Source organism: Megachile rotundata, chromosome 6 (assembly GCF_050947335.1).
Source record: "Megachile rotundata isolate GNS110a chromosome 6, iyMegRotu1, whole genome shotgun sequence".
Classification (NCBI taxonomy): domain Eukaryota; kingdom Metazoa; phylum Arthropoda; class Insecta; order Hymenoptera; family Megachilidae; genus Megachile; species Megachile rotundata.
In genome coordinates, this window is record NC_134988.1 from 17598446 (window position 1) to 17610557 (window position 12112).

A 12112-nucleotide genomic window follows, 5' to 3' on the forward strand; every position below is an offset into this window, starting at 1 on the left:
ATCGTTGTTTTAATATTGTTCTATGATTTTTTGTTACAGAAGTTAAAAATCTGTCCGTCACGGTTGTCAGAGGTAAAATGTGTACTGCAAATTTATATTTTCTTTACGCTTGTACGAATACAAAAATTCAATTCGAAACGGTGTCGTCACGATACGCCATTATGTTAAAAATGAGCGGTCATATCAAACATTCGAATGTGCGTGAAATTTCAGAATCTTCGACACGGGATGATTGTAAAAAAACATAACGATTGCACGTTTGATTATATAATAATATTTTCTTTCATTATTACATGTCAAGTTGTTGTTCAAAATCAATATTCATGCAATTGTATTCGACAAATTTTGACTCGAATTAATTTTACACGAACTCTCGATCGATCGATTCGAATTGAATGTTTTCGAGCTTATAAAGTAATAGGATTTTGCGCGCATCTCGCGAGAAAATGATGCACTAACGTAATTATTAAGTATATACAGATAAAGAAATAATACAGTTGTATATAATACAGTCGCATAACGTAACAATTATCATACAACGTATACATAATAGTAACTGATAGTGAAACGTAACGCAAAGTTAATGAAAAAAACTAACAAATATATCGCTCGTACATTATGCGAATAATTGTATATCTAATTTCTTTACTCTTCAATTTTTCGGTCCCTATGTTTCTTGTTACGTACACGTATCTATCATACTTTGTTGCCTGTATACGGAATAGGAAAGCAAATTTGTATCGTCTCGATAAATTTTCGTTGTGCTTCGTTCTACTATTCAAGTAAATAAATCGTCCAAATAAATCACGATATCGGATTGAAACACGATGCGAGGTACTTTTTCGTATTTCTAACGTGGACCGAGGTAGGAACAATCTTTGCACGTGTACAAACGGAAATCATCGTACAAATAATACGAATCCGATCGTTCTCGTGACATTCCTTGTATCGTTCGTTCGAAAAGAAAAATCTGATCCCTTATAAAAGTCGAGCGACTACTCGTGGAACTTGCTAATTCACCCAGCAAGCAACAATGCACTGATGAAATTTCATGAACGATGCGTGTCCTTAAAAAATTTGAAAAAATAACATCACCAGCGTCCGTGCTGTGTTTTATTTTCCCTGTATTGTTCGGCGCGTGTACGCCACATTCTATTAGAAGTGTCTCGGATAATTACACAATCGTATCCACGCTAAAAGTCATTCGATAACGTTACGATCAGTGTTCGGCAGTGATGCAGCTTTCAAATCAATTTACGAACGTAAATTATTCAACGACGTCTGTTCGCGACTTGGACGAAGCTTCGTTATTTAAACGAGCCGGGTCGTTGCACGCTAGTTGACCACTTTCGATCTTCTCTGGTGCTAAACTGTCCAGCTTGTTACCGTCCGACTTGATAAACTTCAAACTTTTTAGAAAATTATCAAAATGTTCAGCGGCTATCGGATTGTTGGCCCACTCGTTGGAAGGGAACGCAGCCAACAATCGTTTTTGAAACATTTCTGAGGTCAGCTGTTTCGCGTCGATGTGCTTGAAGGAAGCTTTCTTGTCGTTGTCGTTCGTCGATTCTTCCACGACGACGTTGTTGTCCACTTTCGTCGAATGTTCCGAAGGCTTTGCTACTTCCGACGCGGGGGAAGGAGAAGGAAACCCTTGCTCCGTGGTCTTGCTGGAAGGACTTTCGATGGTTACCGAGCTGGAGTCTGGACTGGCGGGTGACTTGCTGCTCGATACCTCGGCGCCCATATTTTTCGTTGGACTGGGTGCGGGTAAATCATTGTCGATACCGTTCGAGGTTGTGTTCGTATTATCTTTACGACCGCTAGAATTGTCGCTGTTGCTCGTATTCGCGTTAGTATCTCCAGGAGGTGGAGATGGAGAAGCCGTAGACGATACTCTGGGGCTGGCTGCTTCGCGATGAGGCGTCTGCCGCGACGAATTGTCCGGTTCTTTTCTGGAATCGTTGCTCGTTTCCGAATTCGAGTCGCGAGGTCCATCGGTAGATACTTTGTTCTCGTCGCTCTCCGCGCTGTTGTTGGAGCTTCGTGGTGAATACCGATTGTCGCCTTCCGTGACCGACGAGTACTTGGATTGGACGGACAATTGTTGAGCAGACTCGGTGGAGTCGAGGGTTTCGTTGTTGCGAAACGCGGGTGTTTTGTTCGTATCGTTCGCTGTTGGTCTGCTTAGACACGGGGGCGAGGTTTTCTCGCTCGTTTGTTGCTGTTTGGTAATAGGAACAACCAAGGGAGCTATCGATGACCTGGCAGGCTTAACTGGCGCGCACTGAGCAGCTAGATGACTTTTGCCGCTCAAATTGCTGTTCGCGTTTCGATTATCGGTGTTGGAGGAATCCGCTGGTCGAGGTAATCTTAGTCTCGCGTCCATTTGAAACTGTTGGAGATTCGGTGCTTGACTTAGAGCGTAAAGACTCTGCAGGCTGGGGAAAACGGACGAGAGATTGGTGTTGGATCTGCTACTACTCAGGGGACTAGAAAGGCCAGGTGCGTAGACCGGTGTTCGAACTGGTGTAGGCAAGGGGCAGTCGCTGACTCGATGCGCTGCTGGAGTCAAAGAACCGGGTGGTGCTCGATAATACCTGTGGCCGCTCATCAACGTTACAACCTGTCCTTGTTCCGAAATGCTTGGCATGCCATCTCTGATAGTTGATTTTGTCTTCAGTTTCGTAACAGGCTGCGGTATTCTCAACGGATGCATGTCCACTTTCTTTCCTCCGCTGAGATCCAAGATATCCCTCGAATCTTGGTCTCTTTTGCGTTTCGAAGGAGGCGGTGGTCGCTGCTGATTCCCTTCGCGCTCCAATTGTTTGGTCTGCCTCGGTTTTGGCGGTGCAGGCATTCTGATTTGTCCGGCTTTCAAAGCTTTCAGTACACGAGGATCCACAGACCTATCGTTCAAAGTGATGCTCGGGCTCACTTTTCCCAGCGTGTTTTTACGGTTGTCTTTGGAATCGTTGGGTTCAGGGAATCCTCCGCTGTTGCCCGGAGACTTGGGTGCTGTGAGGGTGATACTGAGACTGGCGGGTATGTTCAATCCGCAACCGTCCAGTATGTTTCTGGTATCGTGCGACAGCACCGGGTTGGGCGAAACTTTGGAGCTCTGAGTCGTCGGCGTTCGACTAGGACCAGCTTCTCCGGCCATAGTCGCCATTCTCTTCGCGGGAATAACGTGTTCGCTGGGGAGTTTTCGATGCGACTTGGGAGTATTTTGTATAGCAGGCGGTGGAGGAGCAACGGGTTGTTTCTTCACGCTTTGAGGTTGTACCTGATGTTGTCTCTTTCGTTTGATATCGCAGATAGGTAGCCCGGGTGGACATTTTCTTTTCACCGCTCCCGCTGGAACAATCGGTGGATCGTTGGAGAAGGTGTACACGTCCACTTTCGTAGAATTGTTATTCGCGTTGATGCTTTTCGTATAACTCAATACACACGTATCCACATCACTGCATTGTTTATTCGCGTTCACTCGCGTATTACCGGTCAATCCGCCGATCGTTGCTACGCGTTTGCTCGCACTCGTCGCATTTACACCACTGTTCTCGTTGTTGTTCTTGTTCTTCGCGTTTTCCGCGTTACTCGACGACTCGGCCGTAACTTTGTCCTGTTCCTTTTTCGGAGTAACGTTTCCCTTATTGTGAGGCTCGTTGGTTTCGTTAGCGGCGTTCACCTTATTCGATTCGAAACTAGATTCTAACGTATCCGTTCCCGGTTCTCTGGCAGTTAACTGGAAACTTTGAAGGAATCGTTTCTTCTCCTGTTGCTCCGCAGGCTTTTTTTGTATGGTTTTCAACGCGTTATTGGTCGTGTTCTTCTCGGGAGTCGATCTTTCCACGAAAGTAACCCTTCGTCTTTGTTTCTCTTGCTTCTCCGCTTGTTGTTTCTCCTTGTCTCTCTGTAACTGTTGAATGACCAACGAACCAGCTGAATCTTTCTCCATCTGACCACAATGTAGCAACACGTTGCTGATAACTTTTGGTTTGTTCGGAGTACTATTATTTGGCGTACACTGTTTCAACGTTATCTTTACTCCGTTCGAGTTTTGCCCGTTACCAATGCTAACGACGCTGAACTCTGGACTGGACGTGGTCGTGGTGTTCTGTTCTTTCGAGCTCCAACTGCCGGGAGGACTTCTCAAAACTTCGTATCTGCCGTCCGGATTCTTCAGTATCTTGATCGGTGTTTTTATCTGTTGTTTGTTCGTTTCAGTCGACACGGGTGACGCAACGGTGTTGGTAATAGTGGTCGTGGTCGTGGACATCGTTTTCGAAGCTGTTATCGAAACCGTGGTCGAAGCAACGGTCGTCGAGGTTACCGCGTTACTCGACGGTGGTTCCTCCTTAGTCTCGACCTCTTTGGCCACTTTCACGCGCGCTTGTTCACTAGGTGACCGTGCCTTTTCGGTCGAAACTGCGCATCGATCGCTGCTCAGCCTAGATTCCGGCTTTTTCTCCGAATTTTCCGTGTCAGCGTTGTCTCCCGTTGCGACGGGCGCATCAATGGGAGGAAAACTCGCGCCCAAACCTGGCGTGGAAGGTCTGTCGTAAGGAGGTGCTTCCAGTCTCTGCTCTTCCAATGCAACTCGATAAAAAAATCGCATCGGTGCGTTCTGAAATTATGATTATGCGAGGATTAGATCATCGAAAAAATAAGCTTGCGACGTTAAAATATAAGTCATTATACCCTTTTCCACGCGTAAATGTAGGCGACGTCCATAAGAGTCCAGTGCTCCGGCAGCGGAGCACGTCGGTGACAAATTTCGATGGTGTACCTAGTCATGTCGACGCTGTACTTCAAGGCTAAGAATTTCTTCAGGTGCGCGATAGTCACCAGCGCCGGACATTGAAGGTATCGCCTGTTACTCGTACTCGTCCCGTAGTTACCATTGTTACTGGTACCGTTGTTATTACCGCAGACGTTATTTTGGTTGTGGGAATTGTTAGTATCGTCATTGGTACTGAGTAGAATGGTCAGAGGATCGGCTCCGGGTGGTAGATACTCTAAGCTCAAACTAACAGCATCCTCCGGGGCGAAGATTAACCTTCCGCTCACGTCTTCTCCTCGCTGCTCGGGTGTCGCTAAATCCGCTGCATAGAAAATCATTCGTTCAGACATGGAAAAAGCATGCATTTCCGTTGCGATCAAATTTATAAGGTTATGTATCGTTACCGTGTTCAGGGTGCTTTTTATAAAACTCTCTTCTTTTCCGCATCTCCTTGTGGTACAATCCGGGAACCAATTTGTATACGATATCCTGTAACGCTTTGTCAGCCCTGGAAACGAAATTCGTTGAAGAAAATTGTTATCGCGGACAACGAAGGTTCGAATCGACGGAAACTTACTTGATGTTTGGTTTCGCTTTGTTGAGAACATGTTTGCAAGAAGGACAATGGGCCTCCGTGTTGAGATGCTTCAAAATACAGCTTCTGCAAACTGTAGGATGAAACGAAAAAGAGAAGACAGCATATCATTAGATGTTTCGTGGCTCGTAATTCAGGCACAACGATTCAATTTACTTACACGAATGTAAACACTCTACAACGGTAGTCGCGTCTATGAGGTAGCCTCTGCACAGCGGACAAATAAGATAGGGATTTACCTCGCGAAGGTAAGTCCTTTTACCCACTCCCGACATTTTTCTTATTGTTGTACCGAACTACTGTCCGTGACGGTGCCTGTAATCGTGAAACACGTTTCCTATATATAGTAATCCGACAGAAAACCGCAACTTCAAAGGAAAAATAAAACGATCTCTGTACGCGTCTGCGAGAATATTCGCACGCTAAATAATCACCGAACGAGACTCTTTCTTTTCCTTATCGTTAATCGAACGGATCAACGCGTTAACCCCTTTCGGTTTCTAACAAGAAAGACATCTAGTTTTACTCGCATGCGAAACATTGTGCTCGAAGTCAAGTACCAATAAATCACAAAGGGTTGAAACATCGGAGTATCTTCGTTACGTACAAGAACGACGTGTTCGTTATTTTTTCATCGCGCCTATCGAAGCAGCTACCGATCTCGAACGTTAAAGTCACAGAATCTAGGAAAATAAATGCACAGAATCTATTTTTATCCTGTAGCAACCTTCGCATTCGACTACGGAGCACATTCTTATCGAGTTCTCGTTTTTTTTTCATGGTTTTTATCGAAAACAATGTAGCTATCCAGTGACTTGTAACGTACGGGATCTTGGTTGGTCCCGTAACAACTCGCACGGTGCAACGCGAGTACACTTACGGTGCGTACACGATATAAATCCATCATGACCTAACCGAATTGTTTCGATCTTCCGCGATGTTACGCCACAGCGTCATAATTACGAGACAAACAAAGATGTAGCCTGCATGGCCGTTACGGAGCTAGGCACGTTCGATCCTCGTCTCGGCGTAAGAAAGTTTGAAAAAGATGTCGCGATAACGCGTGTTAAACGCTGCGTATTCGACGCTCGTTTCTTTCTCTTTAAAGACCGATCGTCTCGCTCGTAATTCGCAAGTTTCGCGGACGAATCGCGCACGACATAAGAGACGGTTAAGTCCGTGTCACGATGCGTTTAGCCCACTTTCCCGAAGGTTTCTCAGGTAGCTAGAATCCCGTTGCCTCGTTCTTTGCCCCTCCACCGGGTTCCAGCCACCCGGCTAGGTATACGGGTGCGTTTTATCCTCGCTCTTTCCCCGCTCAGGAATTGTCCTTTCCGTTTTTCCATTGCTCGGCTGCTGGCTCGGTCAAACCGCCAAACACATTGGCAGCAGCCCTCGTCGCTCGTATACGCGAATGAAACGCGTGTGCAACGCGTACCCGTCGAATACAAATACGAATACTCTCTACCTACCTGCTCTCTCGTATTGATCGAATATCGCGGTATTTCGTAGCGGAGTCGACACGATAAGTCGACACGACGTCTATCGTTATCGTTGCCAAGAAATTAACTTTTGTCCGCGTTTCTCGATCGCGTTTTTTCTCGCTTCCTAAATACGCGCTGCGCCGCGTGTACTCGCTTCACCTACGGTACATACGCATCGACGAAACTTGGCGCTGAAGCACGGAGGAGTGGTCGAGAATTACGTTCAATTCTTAACGTCGCTCGTCATTGCGTTGTCGCGATCATTCTACTCGCGTTAACTGCCTTCGCAAAAATGGACGCGTGTAGCACGAGGCATCGCAGCAACGATTATCGATCCTTCCACGAAAATCTAGTACAGCGGTAACGATGTTCGACGATTTCCCTCGCTTCCTTTTCCGAAGTTATTCGATTAGATCGAATTCGCGACGAGCAACGACCTTTAACGATTTTGTCTCGAATTTTCGAGTTCGTTGCTCCGTAACCGACCGCATGCTCGGATACTTTACTTTCGTGCTACGATCGTCTACGAGTACAGCACGTGTTGCGAATGCAGGGATGCGCCTAAGTAAAGGCCTGTTCGCAACGATCGACGTCTTAAGCCGGGAAAGCGTCAACATTTTTCCAGATTCGGGACGACGCATCGAGAAAAATGCTCGACTAAACCGTTGGAAGTAACAGAATCGTTCGGTCACCGAATCGGTACGCGTTAGGTATACACCACGGATTCTGCGATGCCTAGCACTTCGTCTATTTATAACGAGCCGGTCCGTAAGAAGCAAATTTCTCAAACGACGTTGCAAGTGGCGATAGCGAGCGCAGAAACGGATTCGAATCGTATTCGGATAAACGAAGATTCCTCGATCGCGTTCGCTCTATCGCGCTGTTCCAGACAGCGGCGAATTTCGCTTTCGAGTCCGAGTCGAGAGCTGGAAGTTCCGCGTAAAATTATCGAGGAATTTTAGGTCGAACTTCGAAGTCGAGTAATTAATTTGTCTCGGATCGAGTGTTTTAGACGAAAACGCAAATATCCGAGTTGTAAGATACATATTACTTCGATATTAAACGAGTAACAGATAACGAACGAACTCGCACGCGACGTTATCGATACCGCTTTACCGTGCCAGCGTTAACTCTATCCCGTTTACGTAGAAAAGTGATCGAATCACGAACATCGGGACTCGTACCCGATTAAAATATCTTACGCACCGTGTCAATTATATTGTTCGTTCGCGTTTCTCTTTTTACGCGCGTAACGTAATACATCGTATCGTTGCTCGACGAGAATGGCTTTGCCAGAAGAAGCAAAACGAGCAGTCTCATTAAGGGATCGTTATTTCGACGGAAACACGCGTGGAACGCGCTTTCTTTCGGTTCAGTTCTCTGCTCGTTTTCTTTCGCGAAACTTTAGCCGCCTTATCGCGCGTTATACGAGTTACAGATTAGACCCCCAGCTGTTCTCTGATCCCTCTAGCGTCGTTTCTATACCCGCGTACCCAGAGAAAAGAGAGTAGGGAGACGACGACCCTACCGGGCGGAAGAGCACGATTCGAAGTAACCTAGCGACCGTCGAAAGAGATCGCGAAAGAAAAGGCGTTCGATCGGTCGGGGCCGGTCTTTGTAGCCGTTTGCCACGAGAAAAAGTGTTCTTTCTCGTTCTCGAGACGCTCGACGACTCGCGCGAGCCTTCGACTCGTTTTTCGACGGCGAGCGATCGCACACGATTACCAAAGGCGTTCGCGTATTTCCGATCGATTCCCGATTCGTCGTCGTTAATCGCGGCGCGACGGTGATCGCGGCTTTTAATTAATCGGCCGAACACGCCGACGACAAAGGTCTTCGAACCTGATTTCATCCATTACCAGCAACTTCCCGCCCATTGTTTCGCGATCGCCGAGCCAGCCGATTAATCGGCAAACGGACAAGCGTTTCCTCGCTCGTGTGTATCGCGGATCGTTGCTCCGATTTCGGACAACGGACAGATCTAAGGTCTAGGCGCGTTCGCGATCTCACGATTCCGTGGAGTTCGAAGACACGGTTCGCGTTATGTTTGTCCCATCGCGTGGCGCGTACTTATCGTGAACTCGTACGCGATCTCTTCGAGGACGAAAGACGAGGTAGCGCGGATACGAGAAAACGCATAAATACACGGTTACAAGTAGGAGAGAAACGAGGAACGAGACGCGTGCGAGACGAAGGAAGAGGGAAGAGCCACGAGAGACGGAGAAGAGAGATCGAGGAGAGGGGTAAACGAGTAATAACGAGAAAGACGGGAGCCGCGAGACGGACAGAGAGAAGAGAGGGAGAAAAAGATGGAGGAAACCGCCCTCTCCGTCTCTTTCTTCTCTTCTCTTCTCTTCTCGCTTCCTCCGTGTCTCCCCTTCCTGTCTCTCCTTCTCGCTGTTGTTTCTCAGCATTCAACCGGCGAGTAGGTCTACGTGCACGCAAACGTATTCGCTCGAGATCGCTATATCGGCTGGTACGGTGTGTAGGTGCGTGTACTTACGTGCGATCACGAGAGTCGTACGCGCGTACGAGAATATCGGAGTAGCCTAACGCTATCCTCTACGGCGGCGAAGCATACTGGTCCCGTGGGTAGACGAAGCGACGTTGTATCGTCCGCGGCGGAACGTCACCGTGGCGAAAATCGTAGCTCGCTACGGTGCTCGAGCCGTCGCAACTCAGGGATATCGGTGTTGCGAAGTCGTCGAGGCGCGGGGTGTCCAGGCAACGGCGGCGATGTCGCGTGTCCGATGCGTACGCGATTTCGCGACGTACCACCAGATTTCCTGGCATTCGAGTTAAGCTCCACCGACGTGGGATTTTACTTTCACCTTACCGCCGACCGAGCGCTCGCAGCCTCTTTGCAGAAAGAACGCCGGAGGCTGGACAGATTCGCGAAAGGGGAAAAAAGGAAAGGAAAGGAAACGAAACGAACCCGACGAGACGACGAACGAGTACGCACGGGCGGTCGGAAGAGCGCGACGGAGCTGTATGACGGCGCCGCGGAATACGGCGTGGCGTTTTCTCGAACTAAACCGCGGAAATGAACGACATCGAACGCTCGACGAACGCGGCAACGTACGCTGGTCGAACCGAATGGCACAGCGTCTCACGCCAAACTAAACCGAAACCCCTTGGTGGGATATGTCCTTTCCCCTCGTGCCCCTCCCTACCACCGGCGTCCCTCCGTCCCTTTGCCGCGCGCCCCTTTCCGGCTATCCACCTTCACCCCCTCCACGGTCTTTCTCTCCTGTCCTCCAGGCTTTACACGCTCCTCGCTACGCCTGCCGTTTCGTTTTACTCCTCTCCGAGCCCCGTTCCCTGCTCTCTTCTCGCTTTGTATCGCCTTGTCTCGCTTCCTCGTTCCGGGACTCCTTTCTGCCCCTTCGAGTATCGTGTCTCTACTCGGCTGTTCGCCTGACTAGCCTGCCTAGCCTGCCTGACCTGCGGCTCGGTTTGCTCCGACTCGCCTGCCTTGCTCGCCTTGCCTCGTCTCGTCTCTCCTCGTCTCTCTTCGTCTTGCCTCACCGCGCCGCGCCTCGCCTCGCCTTGTCTTGCCATGCCTTGCTTGCCTGTCTGCTCGCCTTGCCTGTACGAGTCGTTTTTCTCTCCTCTCCTCTCCTCTCTTTCTCTCTCCGCGCCGCTCCGCTCCGCTATGCGCGCTTCTGGCCACCCCTCCTCGCTCCGCCGAGTGGTACGTAACGACACTAGCACGCTACGCCGAGCTCACCGACGAGTCCGATTACTCCCCCTTCACCCCAACGACGATCATCGGTGTTACCAGCTTGGTTACTAGCTCCCCTCTATTTCGCGCGCCTATACCTCGCCCTTCTTTCACCACCCTTCTCTTACGGCTCTATCTTTCTTCTTCCTTTCCTTCTTTCCGCGCTCCTCTTCGGTTCTACGCGGATACAGGAACGACCCCCTGGCTCGATATCCCTGATCCTCGTCCTCCGTCTTCTTCTTCTGCTTCTTCGTCTTCCTGCGCGGATCGTTCTCCTGCCTCGTAACCACCAATTACACCGCGTCGGGGCTACGGAAATCGGTACTCGACGACCGTGGCCAGAGATGGATTTCCGCGCTCGGTCGAATAAACGCGGGGCAAACCCGTTCGCCGGAGAAATCCTGTGCCCGTTATCGTCTCCTCGAGGGAACGGGTCGGCGATCGGCGGATAAAACCCGCTAGATTACGCAGGAAATGGACGGACGTTCGTTCCACGCGCGCCGTGGCGAGAGATGCGTCGAGATTTCGGTCTCGATCAGTTTTTTACGCCAAATTTTACTGACCGCCGGCGACTCTCGATTCGGCGAACGCTCTTTTTACCTTTTAGCTCCCCGAGAAGGTTTCCTGCTGCGAGATTCCGAATTTACGTTGCTAATCGAAGAACAAACGAACGAACGAAGAGAAAAAATGAAACACGAGGTCAGTCGTTGACTCGTCTATCGTGTCGAGATACAGTTTTATGAACGGTCGTTTAACGGGCCCACCGAAATTTTTTCTTAGGGCCGATACCTGCATTTCTGACTTACAATTCTTTAGCATACATCAATTAACGAGCGCGTACGGAGCTTTATTTCCCATCTGGTCAACAAATTGACGAAAATACCGTCTGGTTTTATGAGAGGGCCCCTAAAGAAACGGTTAAAAGCGTCGTATACCCACGTTTCTTTCTCGTAGTTTCGCAGCAGAACAATACCTCTATAATGTCGTTCGGTACAAATAGTAGATAATAGGTACTATCGAAGAAAAACGATGACTCGAAAACACGGACAATAATAAACAGGTAGGTGCATACCTGCTCGGTCCCGGTGGGAATTAGAAAAACGTATTTGTAAAGCGGCTAAAGGTCCTTTATTCTATTCGGTGGTCGCGACTGGGATTCGGACATTTGTCGGGGCGCGACGAGGTTCCCTAAGGTTCTCGAGATTTCCGCCATTTTGGTTCCTGCCGAAATCGAGCGTAGTTATGTCGGGATCCGTATTCCACCCGAAAGCTGTGGACAACGCGCGATTGCTACGAATCATCGTCCACAGATCGTTTGGTTGACCTAACATACTTTGTTCTCGGCATCGAAGCGATTCTTTTCTAGCTTGACAATCGAGTATTTTGTCAGGAAGTCGAGTATTCGACTGTTCCACATCGCTCGTGTCGTTTCGCGGCTTCGTTCTTTCGAACCTTCGGCTTTTTGGCTTTCGACCCGAAACACGCGGGTCGACACTTGCGAAGAATACGCGAAAGGACATTAATGA

The 12112-nt window shown here is 48.8% G+C and overlaps 1 protein-coding gene across 2 annotated transcripts; it reads right to left on the reverse strand.

Annotated features, from left to right (window-relative positions):
* Nucleotides 1-251: 251 nt before the first annotated feature.
* LOC100877658 (uncharacterized) lies at nt 252-9998 on the reverse strand. 2 transcript variants are annotated; one of them, XM_076532377.1, is made up of 6 exons: nt 9366-9998; nt 5539-5693; nt 5361-5451; nt 5188-5291; nt 4702-5105; nt 252-4627 (listed from the first exon to the last, which is right to left on the reverse strand). In XM_076532377.1, the coding sequence occupies exons 2-6, from the start codon at nt 5651-5653 to the stop codon at nt 1268-1270; spliced, it is 4074 nt and encodes a 1357-aa protein (XP_076388492.1). In that variant the 5' UTR covers nt 5654-5693; nt 9366-9998; the 3' UTR covers nt 252-1267. The 2 variants fall into 2 exon arrangements, with proteins under 2 accessions (XP_076388492.1, XP_076388493.1); XM_076532378.1 differs by lacking the exon at nt 9366-9998 and adding an exon at nt 6259-6815.
* Nucleotides 9999-12112: the final 2114 nt, after the last annotated feature.

Excerpts from the sequence above, each read along its gene's own strand:
- LOC100877658 (XM_076532377.1), bottom strand. The coding sequence starts at position 5,653 with ATGTCGGGAGTGGGTAAAAGGACTTACCTTCGCGAGGTAAATCCCTAT. Across the intron at positions 5,452-5,538 it reads TGTAGAGTGTTTACATTCGT|TTTGCAGAAGCTGTATTTTG; the intron begins GTAAGTAAATTG and ends TTCATCCTACAG. Across the intron at positions 5,106-5,187 it reads TAAAAAGCACCCTGAACACG|CGGATTTAGCGACACCCGAG; the intron begins GTAACGATACAT and ends TTTTCTATGCAG.